This window comes from Nyctibius grandis, chromosome 5 (assembly GCF_013368605.1).
Source record: "Nyctibius grandis isolate bNycGra1 chromosome 5, bNycGra1.pri, whole genome shotgun sequence".
Classification (NCBI taxonomy): Eukaryota; Metazoa; Chordata; class Aves; order Nyctibiiformes; family Nyctibiidae; genus Nyctibius; species Nyctibius grandis.
In genome coordinates, this window is record NC_090662.1 from 58,666,844 (window position 1) to 58,690,736 (window position 23,893).

The 23,893-nt window shown below is 40.8% G+C and overlaps 2 protein-coding genes and 1 non-coding gene across 3 annotated transcripts in view; all 3 read left to right on the forward strand.

The window, feature by feature from the left end:
• The window catches only part of UBN2 (ubinuclein 2), a 61,038-nt gene extending 38,806 nt beyond the window's left edge, over positions 1-22,232 (forward strand). The window contains 6 exon segments of the mRNA XM_068401742.1: positions 2,816-2,866; positions 4,464-4,506; positions 5,186-6,724; positions 10,659-10,905; positions 11,686-11,775; positions 12,937-22,232. Of these exon segments, the coding sequence (XP_068257843.1) occupies positions 2,816-2,866; positions 4,464-4,506; positions 5,186-6,724; positions 10,659-10,905; positions 11,686-11,775; positions 12,937-12,986 (2,020 nt within the window). The 3' untranslated portion in view covers positions 12,987-22,232.
• A 501-nt stretch (positions 22,233-22,733) lies between these two features.
• Positions 22,734-22,806, forward strand: TRNAR-CCU (transfer RNA arginine (anticodon CCU)). The gene has a single exon. It is a non-coding gene; the product is annotated as a tRNA-Arg (tRNA).
• Positions 22,807-23,315: 509 nt separating this feature from the next.
• Positions 23,316-23,893, forward strand: FMC1 (formation of mitochondrial complex V assembly factor 1 homolog). The gene is made up of 2 exons (XM_068400624.1): positions 23,316-23,499; positions 23,642-23,893. Exons 1-2 carry the CDS (start codon positions 23,362-23,364, stop codon positions 23,834-23,836), a joined length of 333 nt encoding a protein of 110 aa, XP_068256725.1. The 5' UTR covers positions 23,316-23,361; the 3' UTR covers positions 23,837-23,893.

Below are 23,893 nucleotides of genomic sequence, written 5' to 3' on the forward strand. Positions count from 1 at the left end.
CAGTTTTGCCTATATGTGATAATGCAGTGTGACATAGACTTTAAAGTTATAAGCTGGAATTTCAACACCAGAGTTCACAAAACACTTAAGGTTTGTGTTCTTTATTTCCTATATGCAATTGCAATGCTCTGTGATGCTGCAGTTAAAATACACCAGTTTCTTAATGAAAACTTGTACTTGCTTCCTACTGACTTAAGAGGAAAAAATCACAGAAAGGGGAAAAATATGAGAGCAATAGTAATCATTGTGAAATATAAACTTGAAAAGGTTTTCAAACACTTTGAAGTGGAAGAAGAGAAGCAAATACGGATGACGTGAGTTCTTTCCTTCCGTAGCACTCATTGCAAAAGACCATTTCCCATCAAATTGTGACCTAACTGTAAAAGCTAAATGATACAACAATACTAATCAAATTGCTCAATAATACCTTGATTGTAGATTAGTAAAATCTATATCAAGCTGTAAAAATAACTGTACTGAGGTATTTCCTATAATAGTCAGTGTAGAAAATGAGGGTGCAATAAGCTGCTTGTGAAATAGTAATGAAAGGAACAGACGAAGTTTTACACTTCTTGGCATACAGCTGACTTATTCAAGGATCTGGTTTTGTATAGCAAGTATGCTGATGAGTGAGATGTTATCTCTTATGAAGATTTTACTGAAGTACATGAGACAAGGAATCCCAGTTTAGCTTAGGAACAGATATGGAGATCACTGGTGATAGTGGCGAAATAGTCAAGTGATAGTGTGAAGTCATCCAAGAATACATGGAAGTGAAGCATGTTAAAACTTTGTATTTTAAAACCATATAATGTGTATGGTTCTCTCTCTTCAAAATGATGTGTGCTGAAAATTTCCATAAGCTTTTAAACTATCTAGAAAAGTGGCTTCAACAAAAAAGGGCAAAAACCAAGCAAACAAAAAAAGCCCGAAACAAAAAACCAATGCCTCCCCCCAAAAAACCCCAAACAAACAAAAACCACCAACAAACCAAAAAGAACTTTAAATTGCACCTCATTCATTTGTCCATGTGTATCACAACTACCTTTGTCACATGAATTTTCTATGTGCTCATATTCATGTCTTCGGAGAAATGCTTTTTGTCCTAAAGGATCCCAAAGCTTTTTCAAATAATGTAACCCACTTTTTTTGTAACTGGGTTGCATATTAATTCCATGTGTGTCTGAAAAAAGCCTACAACCTAAATATGTGTATGTTCAAAAAAAAAAGTGTAATGAGCAGGAAGTCTGTTTCCTTTAATTCCAAGAATTCCATCATCTTTGGAGGTGGTCGTGCAAGTAGGCTTGCAGCCCATTTATTTTGCGCAGGTCAAGCAGCATGCCTAACTTGAAGTCATGATTAGAAAGAAACAGTCTCATACTGATATCTCTCATCAACTTCTACATTTAAATATACATATGCAATGGAGAGATTATTTTCCAAGCATGTTTTTGCTTTGGAATGTATACTGCACTGTCCTTTCTTTGTATCCTATCTTTGACTTCTATTCCTGTAGTAGTTACACTTTTGTCTTGAACCTTTAAGGATGATACTACAAATTGCTGGGACCTGGGATTCTTTTTGGATTTTCATTCCCAAATGAAAAAGATGAAGGAATAGCCAAAGCATCAGGAAGGAGGTGGTGAGGGAAATATTCTGGAGAAGCTGGGTAGGTCAGAAAGTGGCACACTGAACTTACAGTGAGGAATGTTCCTTTTGCTCCATGATGTTCTTTATAGGCGTTTAGTAGTTTCTGATGGGGAGCAACGTAATACAGCTTTGGAGGTTGGTACGGTGAAGAAAATGTGAAAATGGAGCTGAAAGTGGAATATGAGAAGTAAGGCATTGGAACTGTAGCGAGAGGATGTTAATGTTTTCTTACCAGATTACATGAGATTTGTGGATACTTGGATTTTTCATAACTTGCACCTTTACAGGATGTGTTATCAGTGGTGAAAAGCTCTTGTTTAGACAGCTGTTCATGATGTGGTCAGTGCTGGTGTGATGGCAGTGGTGGAGGAAAAATCTTGTCTGTTCTAGTTTGCCTACCTGGAAACAGGGAAGGGGACCAAGTTTTCATTAATTGTCTATTTATAGCTGCATTTGGGTAGCAAGCTATAGTATAGGTACAGGTCGGGAATCATTTTCATTTCCTACTTGTCAGCTAGGAGTTGTTAACATGGAAATAAAAGCATGTGAAGTGTTGAGACTTATCATACCAGCTGTTGCAGTTCATTGGCTCTGTGGTAAAATGTATGTGTAAGTGCAGTGTAATTGAAGTTACAGACATGGTACACAACGGCCTATTCAAAATACTGAAGAAAATTAGAAACAAGCTTGGCTGCTCTATTCTGACTTTTTTCCTCTGTGCTCTTGAGGGAAAAAAAAAAACCTACAACAGACTAACCACAAAACCCAAACCTATGATCAGTGTGTGGACATGTAGTGTGAAGAGTTTACAATAATCCTTAATTTGATATTTAAAATACTTCATTAGCCTTTGACGAGAGGGAATTCAAAATGTATTTCTTCTGTCCAGCTGAAGGAGGTAGTATTCCATTATGTTGACTTCTGCTTGGCCATTTACTGAGGTATTTGAATGCAAACTTTAGATTTTTTAGGTTTTTTAGCATCCTCCTGTTTACGGCTGCCTGTAACTGCATTGTGATAGCAATACAGACAAACTGCCTGCTAGGTGCTTTGGGGACAGCTAATCAAAGAGTTAGTCTGAAAAAGGATACTTGAGTATTTGGTGGTCATATGCTGATTGTCCCTGTAGAATCACCTGATGTTTCTTTTCTTGCCACTGTTTTAGGATGCTTTTTAAAGAAAGCCGAAGTGTTCACAATCACCTCACTTCTGCTCCGTGAGTATGACAACTTACTAGTATCTTTAGGTTGTTCGTAGCATCTTTTCCCATCTTCATGCTACCTTTTTTTGGGCAGAGGGGAGGAAACTTGAGGAAGAACTCAGGAGTTCTTCAACATGAGGAAGAACTTCTTTACCATAAGGGTTACAGAGCACTGGAACAAGCTCCCCAGAGAGGCTGTGGAGTCTCCTTCTCTGGAGACTTTCAAGACCCGTCTGGATGCATTCCTGTGTAACCTGCCCTAGACTGGTCCTGCTCTGGCAGGGGGGTTGGACTCGATGATCTCCAGAGGTCCCTTCCAACCCCTAACATTCTATGATTCTATGAAAGGAAGATATTTTGGGATTTGTTGGAAAATATTTATAATGTTCATAACTTCTGATGCTTTAATTTAGACATATACCTGTAATGTTCTTGTGGCATTGTATTTTAACTCAGTTATTAAGTCGTTAGATAACTCAGGTAGGTATTCATTCTTGGATTAATGTCTTTGAGTAAAAGTATTTCAAAGCACTATACACCACCTAAATTATTTAACTCGGAGACTGCGGTACTTCCTGCTCTTTTCTTTTCCTCATAAATATCTCTGTAACCACAGAAAGCTGTGTATCTTAGCGGAATTTTACCTTCCTGATTTTCAGACAACACTAAGTCCTTCTTGGGAGCTGCCCTCATTCAGACAGAATTAAAATAAACAATTATGACTTTGAGTAGCACCCAAATTGCAACTTTTGTGATACATATGATTAACATAGGATATTTTTCTACATAATAGCAAAACTGAGTCATGGTCTGCCTACATAAGGTCTTTTTTTAACCGGGCATATTCCTAGTTGCTTAGGAAGGGAGAATAAATGACCTATAAGATGTAAATCTGTTGATCTTGAAGAAATAGAAATGAGAAAAGAACATGTGAAATGCTTGACTTTGAAGTTGAAGCTGACGACTAATAATTCTTAATGCTGTCCTTGGTCTTATAACTGCTCTTGGTGCTATGGTGTTCAGTTACACTGCAAAAGAACCTGGAAGTTTGTTAAATGGCTTTTTGCAACAAACAGGTTAGATACAGCTGTTTCACAGTCGATAAGCAAAAAAACACTCTTTTTGGGGAAAAAAATGCAACTGTTTTTATGTGGTTTGAAATATAAATGAAAATACGAAGTACACTCCTCTGACAGAAACATCAACATAAAGTGAAATTATGTAACTATTATAGGTGACTTAAGTTTGGAAAAAGCTCTGCTAAGTAGACAAACTCTTTATGATTATAAGAGGCTGAAATTACTTGATATTTTGAAGTTTCTCTAAATCAGAAAAGTAAAAAACAGCTTCCCTGATACACATCGGGTTGTATCAGCAATTCAGTGAATTTTGCATCTAATTTGCTTAGACATGCCGGACAGAAAATGGATTAAAAGTGTGCTCATTCTCCCTGCCTCTTCTAACACATTTTCTGTTTCAAGGATGTTATATTATTAAAGCTGGACCCCAGTAGTCATCCTTGTAGTTTATTGGGATATAATCAGGGTAACAGTTAAAACTAAAATGACTTGCCTTTCTTTTCTCTTCTGATGCACATGTGTATCTGCTTTAGGGCAAAGAAGAAGGTGATTCTGGCACCTAAACCCAAAGTGAAGGTAAATGCCTATTTAGATATCTGAATTTTATATGACTGTTTGATACGACCTGTTTCCTGCATCTGATCAGAAAAATGCTGGCAGAAGGATTCCATCAGGAAATGCTATAAGAGCTTATTGACTTGGTGGTATATTACTTTAAAGAAAGTAATACAAAAGCCTTCTGTATAGCTTTGTAACTTTAAGCTATATTAGTTTTTTGAAAATTGACTATGAAGAGGTACTAGTTCCAGTAAAATTCCACATTTTTAGTGTGTGTTTTGTGTTTGTCTTCAGCCTGTATTAAATTTGGAAACACTGGAAAAATGTGTGGTTGGGAGAATAACGTAGTAAGTTGATAGAGGTTCTCATTAGACACAACTAGGTGTTGTCTTAGTTGAGTACCAATCTTACCCAGCAATCAGATTAGCTACCCTGTTCTTGACAGAATTGATTATTCTTAGCTGTGTAGGACACTTTTAGTTATGTGGAGCAATAACACTAGGTTTTTTAATACAAATATTGAATTACCACATGGGGTTCCAACACCTAGATATCATAGGTATCTTAATATGAAAATGTCAATAGTAGATCATTGGTTCATCTGAGTTTACAGAAAAATAGTATTATACTAAGGAAGACTTTAGATCTACTCCAGAAGGGCTATTAAACCTGTCTTTTCTTATATTTTCATTCTCAGGACTCCAGTCCAAAGAAAGAACAGAAAACTTGTATGTCTTCAGTCAATTCAGGTTGTGCTACTGTACTGAGTTCCAGCACACCTGTCTGCACCCCAGCCAGCTCTAGCTGCACACCAGCTCCAGAGACGATCTGCTTGGATGACTCACTGGATGAAGACCTCTCTTTCCACCCACCCTCACTGGACTCTATTTCTGATGCTCTGGCAGTTATCAATAATGGTGCCAAGGGATCACCTCTTGGGTCCACTATAGAGACACCAACATCCAGACCTCGCCCTGGGCTGAGGGAAGAGAAACTAGCAAGCATTATGAGTAAGTTGCCCCTGGCAACTTCAAAGAAAGTAGAGCCCACTCAAACACCCCATTCATCAAGTCTTATTGCTGGTCACACAGGGCCAGTACCAAAGAAACCCCAGGACCTAGTTCACACTGGTATCTCTTCAGGCCTTATTGCTGGATCTTCAATTCAAAATCCTAAGGTTTCCTTAGAGCCTTTGCCAGCCAAACTACTTCAGCAAGGACTACAGAGGTCAAGCCAGATCCAAGCTGCTTCCTCTTCTTCACAGACTCATGTTTCCTCCTCTAAGACCCAAACAGCTATTTCCGCCTCTTCTCAAAGAACCAAGGATGCTAATATCTTGGTATCATCTTTTGAGGCTCAAGGTGGTTCTTCCTCAACATCACAAGTGACAAAGGTGCACCAGCATTCATCTGTACAGCAGAAATATGTATCTCCTTTACAAGCAACTATTAGTAAATCACAGACCAATCCAGTGGTGAAATTGAGTAGTAATCCCAAATTGTCTTGCTCATCACCAGTCATTAAGGCTCAAGATAAGTCTGTAGTATATCGCCTGCCTTTGTCTAATTCCTCATCTGGAAGTGGCTCTCAAGTGTCTCACCCACTGGTTTCTCGGACAACATCCAGCACCTCTACCTCTAGTAACTATTTAGCCAAGGCTATGGTGTCACAAGTTTCTTCCCAGGGTTTCAAGCCTCCCTTCTCCATGGCTGCCTCCCCCAAACCTGCTGCCTCTCCCAAACCCACTGCATCTAAGCCCTCTGTGACACCCAAGCCCAATGCATCACCTAAATTTTCATCCAAGTCCACCTCATCCCCCAGGCCTGCAACAACACCCAGTTCTTCCAGTTCAAGTGCACTAGTTTCCCAGAGTAGTCACTCCAGCAGCAACCCCCTTCATAAACAGACCAGTGGTGTAAATATCAGCAGGCAGTCTCCCACAATGAATTTGCTGCCCTCTAATCGCACCTCAGGCCTTCAGCCTGCAAAGAACCCTCAGGCTTCTTCAAAATTGCCCAACTCTTCTCCTTCTGGAACTGTTGGTAAAAATAATTTGGGTGGAGTTGGAATGAATGTAGCTGCCAGCAGAGGCAGTAACCTTAACTCAAGTGGAGCTAGTAGGACTAGTCTGTCTGGGGGAGCAGGAAGTGGAACACAGGGTGCTACTAAACAATTGTCAACTCCACACAGACCATCTTCTGCCTCAGGGTCTCCAGTTGTAGCAGCCAGTGTGCAGGTATGCATCTAATAATTTAAACCTTACATTATTATTTATCACATTTTCTTTGTAAACATTCTTTCTTAAAATATCTTCATTTGAAAATGGGTCAAATGCTAATACTGGTAAAACTGTTTAGCACTAGTGAATAGGCATTTTCAGCTGATGTGAAATGCAAAGATCGGTGTGGAACGAATCCTCACTGTAAAATGTTGGTTGGTCTGTACCGTGGAACAGAATTCAGTTTTTCTTTTTTTAAGAGCACTAGAAAAGGTAAGCTTTGTGTGGCCGTATTTTCAGGGGGTGCGGTATTGTCTTGTACTATTGGATTTGTGTGCTCTTGCGTATTTACTTATTTGTGATGATGGTGGTCATATGAAAAGGTGTCTTGGTACATTGTTGCCAAGCTTCATGATTAACTTGCATAACTAGAGTTCAGCTGTTTGTAGATTGAATATAATGCAAGAATTGTATTTAAAATTAACACTTGCAAGGGCTTTTCTTTAGTACTTGTGATTAAATATGTATTTTATTTTGTAGGATCTAGTCAAACTGAATGAGACACCTCATTAATATGTAAATATCCTAGAAATTGTTTGAGAGAGTGCTTATGCAGAACTTTCTCACTGGAGATGAAACAAGGCATACAAAACAAATATTTTTAAAATACTGTTCTTATAAAACTCATGCAAAAATATTACTTACCCAGAAGACAACCTGCTTTCCCAAGTTGTACATTCTTACTGGGAATTATTTAATTACTGAGATGACTTGAAGTTTCCCTCTCTCTATCCTGAAGCCTTCACTACTTACGTGAAGTTAAGAAAAGCAGTATCACTGTAAATCGGAGTCTTGGTGTACAGCAAATGGAAAAGCTTTGTATTTTTCTGAACTATGTGCATAGCTATTGCATGGCAGTGATGTATGCTCAGCTTTTAGCAATGGTTTATAATATTTTAGCTTGCTATCAAATTTTTCTTAATGCAGCTGAGTAACAGCAGGAAGGTGATTTTTTACAAGACATTGCTATGGTCTTTCATCCTGCTGTACCTTGTCTGTTACAGTAAACAAGAGATGTCTGGCAGGCTTTGACACAGCCTTCTCGTTATTTTGGGTACTTTGAATGAAAAAAACACAACCCATATGCTGTGTAAAGGCCACTGAGGTGCCACATAGGGCCTAGAGAAGAGCTGACCCAGATACGGTGCAGTTTTGGTACTCTGGAAGGTGCCTGGAGGAGACAAAAAAAGGCTACAGTGAATGGACTGGGAACAGAAGTTTTTTTTTTCCTGGTGCAATCAACAGACTTCAGTGAATACAGCTGCTGTGATATAGAAGAAAATGTGAAATGGGTGTGCTAGTGCTTAAAGATGATGGACAAGGGAAATAAGTAGTATTGTGTTGGATGATGAGATGAATTCTGGCAAGCCTTCCTGTAGTTAAAGGCAAGTAATTTTTTTTAGAATCACTGATCACCTGGGGAATGAAATGCATTTTCGCAGACAGTGATGTTGAAGAGGACTGGAGGGAGTGTGGTGGATAATCAAGTAACTTGAGTGCATACTGTAATACAGCAAAATAAGGTGTGTTAGTATATAGAAGGGGGGAAATCAACTAGAAGTACTGAGCAGCATATGGTATCACTAAAATAATTATTGTGACTTTACATGTGGGTTTTTTACACTTCAGAAGTTACTTTGATAACCTAAAAATGGTTCAGAAGAATGGTGCCATGAAGATAAACCATGGAATGAGGCTATTGCTACTGTGCAGACTGAGGCTTAGTCAGTGGAGTACGTTCAAGAGAAGATTCGAATCAAATTACCTCCCAGTCCAAGTACACTGAAGGGGAAGAGATTTGTGATAGCAGAGGGCTTTATTTAGCCTTAAAGATCTAACGGCTGGCTGCTGAACTTAATCAATTCCAGAGTGGTTGTTAGATACAATGTATTAAGGAGTTAGTTTCCCCTCTTAAAACTTTGCAAAAGACTGAAAGTGAATCTCCTTTCAGTTAAGGGTTTAGGGATTTGATTCCTATCTGAGATACTGGTAATTGGTCAGAAGATGAGTGTGGTACCTGAGTTGCTTATTAGAATATCCTGATCTGCTTACATTGAAGATGAGGCTAGATGATTTCATGTGATAATAAAGATGTTCCTAACTAGGAAGAGTTTCCAAGAAGTGTTTCCCTCATTTCCCCTTTTGATTGACACAGTTATTTACCAGAATATAAGCTTGTACCTGCTGTAGCTCCACAGAAATGTTACTCTGGAATAGTCTAAGTTACATACTAAGAACACAAAGCCGAAGTAATATAAAATTCAGCGACTACTGTGTGTGGTTTCCTTAAAAAGCTCTACCTACAATTAGTACTCTTGAGCAGAATCTGGCTTAGACTTTTAGGGATCTTAATGACTCAGATGTATGTGACCAGGATGAACCCTTTTATGAAGTGTTCTCATAGGTGAGATAAATAGAAACATCTGAACTGCAGCTCTTCTAGGGCATTCTCTGTAGCTCTTTCCATCACTGAATTTGTCTCTTCTCCTTTTTGAGAAAGTAAGCAAGGTCTTGGCAGAGCACATTACAAAGCTGCTTTCTGTTTCAGGTGTTTTACAAATCCACAATTGCAAGAGATTACTGTATGGCACTTATTTTGCTGCACAGTAAAGATTACGTAGACAGTGAACAGTTGTCACTTTTTGTACATAGCCTTATTGTGAAATTAGTACTTTTAAAGGCAAAAGGGAATAATCATGTATGTTGAAGTATTTCATCTATGTTTTTTCTGCTTGTGGGATGGAGTGTGTTGTATAAGCTGTTGCTCCTAAGATGACACATACAAACCCTTGCTACGAACATAACATCCATAGTTGTTTACACTTACAGGGTTACTGTTTTAAAATTTCATGTTTTCTCTTAAGCAGCAGCTAACCTTTTAGCTACTTTTCATCACTTCACTGTTTCTGTAAGTTGATATTACAGAACTCAAGGAGATTTAATTTTCATTTTACAGTCACATATTCAGTAAATGAGTCTAAGTTTTGGTTTTAGTTAAGGCTTACTTGTATAAATGCACAGGTTTGAAGTTCTGTTCAGTCTGGTTTTTTTAGTTAAAATACCTAAAAATATCTGAGCTTGAGTCTGCAAAATCCTTTCTATACTGACTGTTTTGTAGTAAATCATTAGAGAATTGAACAATAGCGTATACAATTACTATATGAATAGTGAAGGAAAGATTCTTAAACAAGAATAAGCTGTTCTAGTGTTAGAGGAATTAATGCTATTTGGGAAGTTGCAGCTAAAATGTTCTGGCTAATCTTGCATTTTCACTTTTAAACTAAGTTTAACTTCATTGTGACATGTGTAGAGTGGTAAGATTATTTTCCTTTGCCTTTTGCTTTGCCATGTGCATATACACCTATACATGCATATGTATGGCTGCATCTTGGTAACCTGACTTCTCTCGAATGTGGGGTTCTTATGTATGAATCTTAATTTTCAAAAATCATTGCTTCTAAGCAACCTCTTTCGAAATAAAGTTAGTATTCTATTAAGACCCAGATTTAGAGAGAGGTGAGTAGTGCTGTGCTTCTAAAGAACTTCAGATCTACATCTGATAATTTGTTATCGATCTAGTAGAAGATGTTGCTTAGATTCTAACCATAGACCCCATGCATAATTAGAAAGGAGATAGAGGAAATTACCTGCAGGGCTGATGAGAAAAACATGAGAGATGAACAATACTGTCATGTCTGAATCTGAGATATAATTATGCTTACTTGGCAGATGAGCAGTGGGAAGACCTCCTAGGTGGATAAGTGGATATTTATTACTAGTTTAATACACTTCTTAAGAGGGCCACACTTAACAGAAAACAGTCAATTCTTATCTCCTTGAAGGATACAACTCAAAGCTTTAAAATCTTGAAGTACTCCTTTTCTTTGTACAGTCAACAGCAGGAGCATCATTACTGGCTAACGCCTCACCTCTGACTCTCATGGCATCACCCCTGTCTGTAACCAGTCAGAACGTGACGTCTGCACCATTAACTCCTTTTGGGATGCTGGGTGGCCTTGTTCCTGTGACCGTGCCCTTCCAGTTTCCCTTGGAGCTGCTTGGCTTTGGGACGGACACAGCTGGAGTGACAACCACCTCGGGATCTACCTCAGCGGCTTTCCACCACAGCCTAACTCAGAGTGAGTGGAATTAGTTATCACACTGTGCTATAAGGAAAGGTGCATCCTGAAAATGGAAATTAAGAAGGGAAGCAGTAAAGTTCTGAGAGACTCAAATTTGGTTCATGAAAATCCCTCCAGAAGAGTAAATGTGGTTTCTTCGCTGGTAAATCTTTGTTTATGTAATTACCCAAATATTATGAATCACCTTTGATAAGCTTAACTTCATTGTTACATTCACAGTATATACTTAGTTTTGAACATGCTTTTTGGGGTTAACTTCTAATCACTTATCTTTAGAAAGGAATATAGCTTAAGAGTCTCCAAATGTCGCAATACGAATAAGAGACTTAATATGGTGATTCCTCAATATCTTTAGCTCAGTAATGGCTTAGACTCTCAGATATCAAACAGTTCTCTTATGAGGAAGTATCAACCAAGATGGCATTTATTTTTTCCAATTGCTTAAAAAATTCTTTAGTTTTTTAACCTATATCAATTTTCGGTCTTTGTGCCAAAGGAAATGGTATGAAGAGTTGCATCGCAATAGTGAGGCATGGTCCTTGCCCTGACTTTTGATTAACCGTATCCAAATAGGTCTCTTTCTGTTGACTTATTCCAGCCATGAAAATGTTCTCAGGTATTTACTTTTTGTTGCTGAGATGCCTGTTCAGAAATCTGTGCAAATTAACACACAACTATAGCTACACTAGAAAAATAAAAACTTCCTATTTCACAAAGGCTGCTTCTGTCCTTAAGATTTATTTTTCGTCTTTGTTGCTTTCCTTTTTTTCCCCCCAGACTTACTGAAGGGTTTACAGCCAGGTGCTCAGCATGCAGCAACACTGTCTCACTCACCTCTGCCTGCTCACTTGCAGCAAGCTTACACAGGTAAAGACATATTTTTCTTATTACTTATTTTTAACTTAAGTCAGATTTCTGCCCTAGACTGAAATAAAATGTACACCAGAATTTAAATTGGTTTAGAGAAGACACAATGCAGGGACAAGCTATTGGTAGCAGCAGATAGTGCACATTCTATCGTAGCAGTATTTTTGGAACCTGAAATTTTTTTTTTCTACTTGTCTTCAATGTGAAGAACAAAAAAACTTAAATTTCAATAATACTTTATTGTATCAGTTCTAGAAAACTAAGTGTACAAATTCAACTAGTGGGGCAAAAATGACTACTACTTACTGGATGCTAACATGATTGTTTACAGGCTGCATGAAGTCTGTATTGATGAGAGAGTTTTTTTCCACTCAATTTTAATTTCTCCTTTGGAGAAGAAACTGACCTTCCAGCTAGAAGCTTCTTCATGTTTCTCGTAAGAGTGTATACATGTGTGAACAGTGTGACGGTTTCCTAATGGAAGATCTGCCTTCACAGGGAATTTTATCCTTGATTAGGCAGAGAAGCTTGAAGTAGAACATCTCCTTTTTCTATTTGTAAGGCTTAGAGCTGAAAAACTATCACAAAGCTTTAGAAGGTGCAGTTTACAGTGTACTCCTTTCTTTGCCACCTGTAGGGGTTTTTTTTTGTCAGGAGAAGGATTGGGAAGTGTGGCAGTAGCTTGGTGGGGATTCTTCATCCTCTTCTCAGAGTCCTCAGCACCAAAAAAATGGAGCAGTGTGGCTCAGAGAGGCTGGGAAAACAAACCAATTGGCTATATTTGGTACAACCTTAATTTCTGTCACAGTGAATGCCATGGTTGTAATACTAGAAATGCTTAATTACAATGTAAAGGCTTCTAAAGAGAGGCTTGATTTTTTTTTTTTTTTAATTTTTTTTTTTCAGTATCTCAAACTGCAACTTAATCTTTAGAAAGATGGTATCTTTTGGTATGAAGCCCGATATCTCATGTTTCAACAGTGCTATTTCTAATAAATGAACCACAGAAGATGCAAAGTCTTCCACTGTATAAAGACAATATACTTTTTGGTGATGCTAAAGCCGAACATGCCAAATTCCTGTCTCCTTTGCTGTAAGTTATAAAAATAAAAGTTCTCATTCTTTTATTCTTCCCTTTCTTTTTCTGTCTCTAAACTACAGATGGAGGCCAAAGTAAAGGGGACACTAAGTTACAGCGGAAAAACCAGTGACTTCTGGACAAGCAAGGGAGCTGAAGCAGTTCTGGTTGGCTGACAGAATCTGCCCAGTTGGGAAAGTGCTTATTGTCACAGGGCTGCTGTTTCTGTCAATGTTTACATATTCTAATCCCAAGCACTGTGGTGAGAGGAAGAAGAAAAATAAAACAATACTTGATCAAAGAGAGAAGGATAAAGGAGGACTGGTCCTCCTGGTCATGCAGACTGGTCATAGTTTGATCTTGCCTAAAGAAACAAGCTTTTTTATCTGCTCTGATTGGCTTTTAAAAGAAATTGATTGTCAAACCCACAGCAGCACAAACCTTTTTTTGGGTGATGTCCAGTGAAGAGTTGAAAGTGTGAGAGGAGCTGGAGTAGGTTTCTCCATCCATCCATTATGTAAAGTGGAATCATCCACTTCATTAGTTCCCAAAGTGCCCAGTATAAGATTATGTGTAGGTCCTGAGTGTGTTACATGGTTGTGGACCAAAGGTATGTAGAGTAGAGGTGGTGCTGGGATACTTTGCATTATAACTAAACCCTTACACAAACGCAGTTTCTACTAGGGGCATTTTTCTAGATTTGCAGGGCTGTTTGGCTTTAGGGAGCTTACAGATGCAGTCTCATTAAAGAGTTGTCTTCAAAAACAGATCTCCTGGTACATTGAGATGTGAGACACAGACTACTGGGAAATCCCTTGCTCCTTCTTTGATGTTTTTTCTTAATATAAAGATTCTTATGTAAGGGAGGAAGGGGATGGAAAATTTTCCATTTACATGAAAAAGAAACCCACATTTTATTGGTCAGACTAGCATTTCTTTCCCACATCTTTATTTTTAAAGGCACACTGATTTTTCAGTCTTTCCATTTGTTAAACTTTCTTTTCTTTTGCCTTGTGCTTATCTGCTACTAAAATTAAGTAATGTTCTATTCATGTCTTTTATAAAACACAAACAGTTCTTCACTCATTCTAGATCTTCCTCATCTTTCCTCTAACTCCTCCCAAAAGCCATGCATTATACTGATTTGCTAGTTAAAGAAAGCTGATTGTGACCTATTCCAGAGCCAGGTTAATACTGCTTCAGGCATTAGCCAAAGAGGAGTCGTTCAAAAGCGACCAGAGGTGCCTTCTCTTCTGGGGGCTGAATGGGTTGTCTCCAGCATATCCAGCCCCTGCTGGCCTGGGGAGTTCCTGACCTGGACTCTTTGTTGCACGGTAGCACAAGACTGCAAAGCTGGCTTTTTTGGGTTTTTGGATAGCAATATATTGACTGGTTCATTTGTAAGGCTAGGGAGTATCCAGCACATGTTGCACTTTCAACACTAGGACAGAACTTTGCTGTTGAGTCCCTTGTGCTGTCAGATAAAAGGTGAGAATGGCAGAAACTGAAATAAGTCACAGGGGAAAAGAACAAATAAAATAGTATGATGCCCTTCCCCTTCAACCCTGAAACATTCCTTTGATCAGAGATGCTGAAATTCCTAGGAGCTAGTCTTTCCAGTAGTTTGATTTGAGATTGAACCAGTGACTACTGGTTATCTCACACCTTACAGAGAGACTTGTACCCATGGGTAATGAATCTTCAATGTTTTTTGCTAGATTAACTTACAGCTTTCAGGTTTCTTTTACATGTGATTTATTTTTCTTAGACCAGACAACAATTTCTTTTCTATTTAGAGCTCATTTTAATTTTATATAAATATATATACGTGAATTTAAAATAATATATATATTGTGTATTTAGTATAAAAATGTTGGGTTGAGCTCAGCAATAAATGTTTTTGCACAACACTTCTGTGAAAGACAGACTGAATTAAAATAAGATGCATTAGTTTGTTAATTTCACTCCACAGCATCTGCCAATTAAATGCTTTTTAGCTAGTGCTAATGTTTGGTATGTGATGTGTTGATTAGATAAGCTTGCATCTCCATCATCGAGGTTATTTAGAGTTGAAACATACAGATACATAGACTCTGGCATTCTTAATACTGTGCAAATTCTGTCAAAATACCGTAAACTATTTAGAATGCAAGCTTTATCTGTTTTTTTCCTCTTTTCTCCAGGAAGGGTTGAAGGAAGACAACTTTTGGGTTTTGAGGCTTAACAGTTCTGGCAGGATGCTGATTCTCTAAACTGTGTCAAACCTCATACTTTTCAACAATGCATGTAGCTAAGGGAGTTGCATGAGGGAGGCATCTGGCAGCAATATATTTAGAAAACCCTGTCCTAAGAGAGTTCTGCCTCCTCTGTGTTTTCCTCATCAAGGCATCTCATTCAAATTGCCATCTTTTGCCTTCATACTTAATGAAATTTTAGACTGGGAGACCTAGAGCCCTTCCTAACTACAGCACAAATTTCCTTTCAATATTCCTCTCTTCCTGGAAGTATGCCTCATCTTCAGTTGAGGAATATCCTCTCTAGATCTTAAGGAGGGTAGGAGTAGTCCTGTCTGTGTGGCCTACTGAGCTTCTCAGTCTTGGGAAACAAGTAAACTGATACTTACTGTGGAAATAGGTAGTAGGATGATGAGAATAAAGATGACCATACACTGTTCATGAAGCCAGTTCAAACAGCCCCACAGAGGGTAACGGTTTTCAGTCATTACGCTCCTGAGCTGCTTTGGAATCAGCAACATAGCGATGAAAGGGTCTGCATTCCCTGTTCTCCCTGGTTAAACCTAGCAAGGCCACATCAAAGGAATAATAGGGTGGCTCCCAGAGACCTTTGCAGGTAGCATAAAGAGGATGGGGAAGTGAAAGATTTCTGCAACGTCCAAATACAAAATTAGGTTATTGTTTTACTATTTTCTGCACAGCAGCTCTTCTAAAGACATTTTCCCCCAGGTTTTTACTACTTTTTAAGGGCCTTTGTTAATAAATAAACTGTAGTTGTACATACTAAATAACCCTCAGTATTCACAAGCAATAAGAAAGCCAAGTAGAGCTGTCTTTTCCAGGCAGCAGGGCTGAACTTGGTTTGGGGACTGTATATTAGCTAACACGTCAAGCTCAATGAAAGCCCCAAACAAATGCAAGCAATAATTTCAAACGCAGGTTTTAGACGTTAAAACTATCTGGTTAATATTTTCTGCTACATGATCCAAAGTCCCAAAAGTCATGGTAGCTATTTTAAATGCTTTTGAGACAATTGCAAAGAAAGAAGGCAGGCTAGATAAAAAAACAGGCTGCAAAGTTTCCTGATACCTTGGACTATAATTGCAGTGTTCTCCCACTCCAAGATGCAAATGGCCTAAATCACTTTGTCCAGCCTTCTCTGTTGATTTGAGGTACATGACTAACACCAGTCCACTAAGTCACAAGTGTGGATGCTGTGGGTTTCACATCTGTTTTCTGCTAATCAGAAGTAACTTTTAATTGCCTGGGTTCTGCTTCTTGTTTGAATCCGATCAAAGTTGTCTGATGCACAGATCTGGGGGTGGGACAGGTGCCAAGAGCCTGTTCCTTCCTGCGGTCCCATCACCTGACCCTTCCTCCACACTCCTTCTCCACTCGGTGCAAGACCCTTGAGGACATGCAAACAGAGAAATCCTGCAACTCTCCCAAGCTGCCATCAGTTGTGTGAACCATTAACCCTCTGGGAGTCATCTTGGACTCCAACTAACTTTATCACATTTGCTGCTACATTCGTAAAATGAACTTTTGGCTGTATTTATTAGCAAATTTTAATCTAGTTTACAGTTTGTTTGGTTTTCTTTTGAGTAGTTTTTGCCCACAGATGGATTAGAAGGTTGGGTGTTTGGGTTGGTTTTGGGGTTTGTTTTTTTTGTTTTTTTTTTTTTTAAGTGAATTGGTGAAGGCACAGTGGTCCCTGTTCTGCTTTTGTTTTGGATTTTTTTTTTTTGAAGATGGCATTGCAGGGAAAACCCGCAGCCAAGCCAAGCTGTGGAAGGCTTCCTCCCACACCGAACTTTCATCCTTTGCTGAATCGGGGGAAAATCATGAAAGGGACACTTGCTTTTTGTTTGGGTTTGGATTTATTTTTTCCCCATAAAATGAACCAGAAGGTGAAAGCAGTAGGTAAATGCCTGATTGATTAACATTTTATGCAATTTTAATTTAATAGAAATTAAAAAAAGGTTGGTAGATTTCGATTGGTCCTAGCTCTGGTGAAATGGCTGTTACCCTCCGTGACGTACTTGATTCAGGCCTTTGTCCTTTGTTTAAGTGCCTTTTTTTTTTTTTAATTTTATTTCCCTACCCTCTTTAAACTGTACTCAGAGATCCTGAAGTGCTGGAAGGCATTTTGGAGGAAAATCTTAAGCTTGCCAAGGTGGCTTTATGCTGTTATACTATTTTTTTTTTTCCCTTTTGTAAAGAAAAAAGAAGTGCGTAATGTGTGTAACTTCATAGCTGCTGTACCATGGTGTTGGTTCTGTGTGCTTGTGCGTTCTCTCTCTCTCTCTCACACTCACACACGTGTGCACACACATACATTACAGCAATATTCCTGAGAAACCTGTTCATCCTTCTACATTCTGTTGGCTCTGTTAAACACTTAAATTATGTTTGTGCAAAGATGGCAGAACAATAAAAGAGTGTGTGTGAGTGTGCATAAATGTGCATGAGAGAAAGGAAGTGGCAAATGGGAATGAAACTTCTTGCATTTTTCTCTGAAGGTTTTCAATTTGAATCTCAATTAGGTCACGAGTAAAACGTCACGGACCCTGTCTGGCAACCCTATTAAATACTGGACCGCTTCACACAGTTACTGAGTCTGAGGCAAAGATGTGTGGCTGACAACCCCAAAGAGGTGGGGGGGAAAAAGGGTTAAAATAGCAGCTTGGAACAAGTTTGAGTTGAGATTAATTGCAAGTAATTTTGTGTGCGGCTAGTCACGTCTGCTTGATGCCAGTTATTGCAAGGATTCTCACATTTACCAAAGTTGTTACTTTCTACCATGCATCATATGTAAGAAGGACTTTGGTAAAACCTGCAAGAATGCAGCTGCTAATGGAAGTTAAACCTGGCAATGCTTCACATGCTGCCTAAATCATTCACCATGAAGTACTTTTCTAGTTATACTTTTTCTCAATTTATGGAGATTTCATTATTGTTTGTTCTCTTAATATAATGAACAGTAAGTTAATGTGTTGTTAGCTGCAAGTGAACCCTCATAATAGTGTCTGTGCTTGTTTCCTTGTTCTCTGACAAAATTAGCAATCTGCAATAGATTATCTAGTGATTTTTAACAATTCTGTGCTGAGGATCTAATTTACGATTATTATAAACATGCATACCTGAAATTAGCAATTCACTTGTTGACCAAGTGCTAAACTTAGGGAACATACGCACGTATCACTAGACTGTGCTTGTTCTGTGATGTCCTTCCCCTGGGGAAGATCTAATCTTGAGTTGCAATATGAAAAGGAAGCTTTGCTTTCCAGAATGGGAATGGAATAAAGAATCCTCCGTAGGTGGAGAAGCTGTCTAGAGAGCAGAAAATAAGATATCAAACACAACGTGTTCCTGTGGTAGAGAATAGCCTAACTGCTGTTTCAGTTCTTAGCTTATCTTCACATGTTTGAGTGAACCTGTTTATGTAAACTAGGCCATGGGCAGATTTCTTCTACCAATCTAATGGTGCCAGTCAAAGATAGGACTATTGCTGGTAGCTCAGACAATGGGAGTGATAGTGAGGGTGCTTCTTAATCTGCCGTAGATACATTAGTGAAGTTACTTCAGTAGAGTTTGCCACATCCATCTGTGGCAGTAAACTGAGTTAACCTGGCCCTTCTGTTGATGTTTAATTCGTTTTGGACACACATGCTCTTTATCCTAGGCTGATCTGTGAGATGGGGAATCTACAGCTGGTGATGATGGTTGACTGTTGCAGACTTCTTTAGCAAAATGCAGCTGTTGTGAAAATCTGTGTCTGCTGCTTAAGAAATCACTGCCAAAATAAGCAGCCAGAAGTATGCTTACTGGGCCACTGGAAAGATAACTGTTGTGTAGGGGAATGCTTTGTTTGTGGAAACTTCTGGTGTGGCTTCATCATCCTTTTTCTATGACCCGGTGATCCCTTGCTGCTGTAATAGCCTTTTGGGGCCATAGAAAGCCCTGCTGCTGCTATGAGTTATGCTGAGAGATCAGCATGGCCTGGAACTGGCCCAAAACTGGGGAAGTACAAAGATTCCCTACAGCTGTTTTTGCACACTCCTCATAAATAAAACTGTGTTAATCTTGTCAGTAGTCAAGGATATAGGTCTGTATTTTGTAGCAGTTTTTGACAGCTATAGTTCTACAGAGCAACTCTGAAAAAAAATACATGTTTTGTATCTAGAAGTGAATTTCAGTCTCTTCCCTTGCTGTCATCTCCTGCTTAAATAATAACCATTAACTCGTAAGTTTTCTTTTATGGTGAAGTAATCCAAAGCAAGCAGTGTACACTATGTTTGACTCCTATAATGCTAAATACTAAGGGGTTTTGGTTTGGGTTTTGTTGTTTTGGGGTTTTTTTTTTGCCCAGCAGTGTGTGCAGATGTATTTTATCAACAAATAGTTATGTTTGTTACTGTCTAGTACCAAGAGAAAAAGGGAGGAACAGAATCAACCAAAACCAGTCAGGAGATCACAGGCCAAACCAAGTAGCTGCTGAGGCAGCCAGAGCTTCTTTGAGACTTAGCAGATTTCACCAGAGTGATGGGGAGTGGGGGAAGAAACTTTCTTGTGTTCTCAGCTTTTTCCAGATAAGGCCTTAGTTTAATTAGTAGTCACTAATATCAACTATGCAGATAAGTATTTATGTGTTTCAGTGTTACATGCACTCCTTCCCCCAGCTACCCCTCTTAACACTTGTTGAAGTTTTACCCAAAGAAAATGGAATATTTTTTGAATGTCTGTACTGCAGAAGTCTTTTTTGCTAACGTGAAGAAATTTGTATTTTAAAAAAGAAACACTTTCACTGGTGCAACACCTAGTGTCGTGTCATGAAGTTGCTTCAAGAGGGAAGCTAAAAATCACTTCTTGTGAGAGGTTTTAGTCTGAGAGTTTTTTAGAATATTCAGCTCTCAAAATTGGTTTAAGAAGCCACAGCAATTGTTTTTCAATGTACAGATTGGATTTGGGGAGAAACTAATGAGACATCCCAGGTTTCCCTCCAGTAACACAAGTGAAGTAAATCAATTTCTCAAATGAAGTTGCTTCTAAACAAAGGGGAGTTATCAGCTACACAGTAGCTGGATCTTTAAATAAAAGCTAAATCACAATCCCCAGGTATTTCTCACTTATCTTTTAGTCTTGTTGTATGTAACTACAAATAACGATTTAGCTCAGAGGTGAGAACTGTAGTGTGTGTTTTACTGCCGGTGATTCCATCATGTAGCAGTTAGTACCATGTTCTTGCATAGTTCTCAAGATCCATACTGGAAATAGATGGAGAAATTTTATTTTTGGACTACTGTTTAAAAAAAATTACAAAATTAACTACTAGTTTTTACCCCAGAAGTCTACTTAGCAGCGTTTTATTGTAGCAGTTGAATTAGTACCCTTGTTACGTGATATGTCTCTTGTAGTCTTCTTTTATTGAGGGTTAGAAGTATTTCATGAGTAATCCTTAAAATGTTGGCATTCTCTAGCTAAAGTCAGGTGCTTATAATAAAAGGGCATCTGTGATAACTTCTCATGATACAAAAGCACTATGTTCAGACTATTTCATTGCAGAAAAAAAACAGGTGTTGGGTGCAAGTCCCTTTAGTTCTGCCTGATAAAGAGGCTCAGTCAAGAACAGAGCATCCAAATACCTGCCTGCACAGCTAATGGTAGTGGGGATCATCCCCTCGACAGAGGTTTGGCCTCAGTATCCTTTGTTTGATGTCACTTTTAGTGTATATATGTATTTTAGGAAGTTTAGATGTAGCCAGCTTAACTCTACCTGACTTGCTAGGATCCCTGAGACAATGAAAGGCTGAGAAACAGGTGGACAAAGTTTTCCTGCCTTTCACTAGGTAGCTCAGAGCAAACAGCTGGCCAAGTGTTTTGTTATAAACAAATGTTAAATCATAGCTAGAATTCATTGTGTTCCTCGGCATCAAACAAAGGAACGTGCAGTTACTACGAGATGGCAAACCTGTTTTGAGTTGGTGATTCCTGTAATGCTATACTCGGTCCAGTGTGAATTTGCACAAGGTCACCTTCCTCCTTTTACTACTCGCATATTTCGGATCATGGGGCTTAGTGATGGAGAGAGGATCCTAACAGGCATGTGCTTACCTGATGAGCTCTCCAGAGAAACTCCCCTGTGAAATGTTCCCCTCTTGTGACAAGAAGCCTGAACAACCAAATGCAGCTACATTTGGGTGGTTAGCACCACTTTCATTTGGATTTTTAGGGAGGTGTGTTCCAATAACTTCAAGGGATACTGTGTTTTAAATGTGTGGTTTCTTTCCTCTCTCCTTATAAAACTGGACCTGAACGCAAGTTTTGAGTTGTTGTTTTTTCTGTAATAATCTCAGGACCTGAAAGATTGTAGCATTTAGTGTGTCTTAAAAATGATGTACTGTACCAGCCATGGATTTTGTAAATACACCTGTCTCCCTTTTTTGGTATTTTAATTTTTTAAAAGTGTGTAAGGCTCTTTGCCAGAGGAACTGGTGCCTGCTTAATTTCCATCCTGAACTGAAGCAGGAAAAGGAAGACGCTGCTGCCACAAAAGCCTGCATCAGTTCCAAATGTGTATATTGTTCTGGTCAGTTTAATGGCTGTTAGTCTTGTGTTAGTTGGGAAGCTGCTTTGTTCCCCTGCACATTCCCAGTTGTGGCTAGCAGAGCTGTATCAGGGAGACTAATTTTAACTCTCTTGTGTGTGACTACTTGATGTTTTCACTCCTTTCAGATACTCAGGTTTGCTATCCCTGAGAAGTCTGATGTTTTCAGAGGTCAGGACTATTGGCCCTCTGCAAGAACAGCTGGAGAGCATTTCTCATTTTATCAGTGCTTTGGTCCAAACACAGTCATAGGGTTTGTATCCTGTGAACTTACACATGACGCCGTCTCCACCTCTTCCATGAGGGACTTGCCCTTTTATTTTCTGCTTTCCTGAGAGGAGTGCAGAGTTTTTTGGCAGCAGACTTTGCTCTGGGATCCAGCCTTGCCGACAAACCCCTGTTCTGCAGTAGGAGCCTTACTCAATTTGGCGTAGCTGTTCCCTGTCCCTCACTGCGACAGGCTTTTTTCATGAGTGTTTCTTTTTTTTAATGTGTCATGTGTCTGTGCTGTATTAAATAAAGAGGAATGTACATATTCGCCCTGTCTCCGTGATTTCTCACAAAAATAAAGATGTAAAAAGGTTTCACTTGAAGAGCTGTCGCTTGGAGCTTTTTGTTGGGTTTTTCGCTGTTGTTGCAGGGGCGGGAGGGTTGCTGGCTTGCTTCAGTCAGGGAAACAACCCAGGCAAGGGCAATACTGCCTGCAAGGACCGGCATTTTAAAACTACCAGAGGATTAGTACAGAAGGGAACTCTTCCCTTTTGGGGGCCCGTATTCTAAAGCGAAGTCCGGCGCCCCTGCCGGCTGTCCGACATGAGGAAAAGCCGCGCTCCCCTTCCCGGGCTCCCGAGCCGGGCCGCCGCCCCGAGCACCAGCCCCGCCCCGCGCTCCCAGGGGGCCACGCGACAGCCGCCTTCCGGCCCGCGAGCCGCACGCAGGGAGGCGCTGCCCAGTCAGCGGCCGTCAACACTTTCCATAAAAGGAAGAGGGGGCGGGGACAGGAGAGAAATAGTTACATACAAAAGTGGATTTCGCGCTAGCCCCAGTGGCCTAATGGATAAGGCATTGGCCTCCTAAGCCAGGGATTGTGGGTTCGAGTCCCATCTGGGGTGGACTTTTTTTTCACCCTGTCCAGCTGAGGCGGGACGGCCACGACCCCAGAGAGCGCCGCACCGGCCTTGAGGCGCGGGCTGCCGCGGGCCGGCGTCCCCTGGGATTCCCGAGCATTCCCCGTGGGCTCGAACGGTCTTACAACGATCGTTGTAAGACCGGAGACCTCAGAAACGCGTGGGCTGCTGGGGGGGGGAGGGGCCACGGCCCAGCTCCGTTTCCCGCAGCGGGACGGGCCCCTCGGGTGCTTCCCAGTGATGCCGCGCCGGTAGCTGCGGCCCACGCTTTCCGCGCAGAGGCCGGCGGCGGGTCGCTCCTCCCTCAACGCGAGGTGGCCTCGACGCTCGACCCGAAGGTGACCCGCTGATTGCGGCGGGAGGAAGGAAAGAGAAGGCCATCGTTCGACTCGGCGCTCGATAGCTGCGCCTCCCCCGCGACACCCGGCCGAGGGCGCGAGGGTGAAGCCCACGCGCGCCCGCCCGCTTCCTTATTGGCCGTCGCAGCGAGGCGGCGGCGCTTGATTGGTTGGCGGCGGGGGGTGGGTGGAGGGGCGGAAGATGGCGGCGCTGGGGTCGCCGCTGCGCACCTTGCGCGGGCTCCTGCGCGAGCTCCGCCACGCCGGCGGACGGGCGGGCCGCCCCTATCGCGACACCCCCGCCTACCGGCATATCGTCGCGGCCTTCCGCGCCCACCGGGTACGCGCGGGATCCCCCCTCCCCGGCCCCTTCCTCCTCCTCCCTGACGAGGTGGGGGCGCCCGCGGCCGCGCAGGCCGGCGCGGGAGCCCGTGGCCTCGGGGCGAGGTGAAGTCGCCGGGCTTGTTCCCTCCTCTCGGCAGGTGACCAGCGAGAAGCTGTGCCGGGCCCAGCAGGAGCTGCACTTCCAGGCTGCCACCTACCTTTGCCTGCTCCGCAGCGTGCGGGAGCACACGGCCCTGCACCAGGAGTACCACGGCAAGGGCGAGCGCTCGCCTGAGGAGGTCGCCGGCCTTGTGGGGTTCAGGTTGCCTCAGCAGCCGGGAGAGAAGGGCTGAGGTGATTCTGCTGCGTTACCTATTTATTCCTGAATAAATGTCCGAGAATCACCGAAA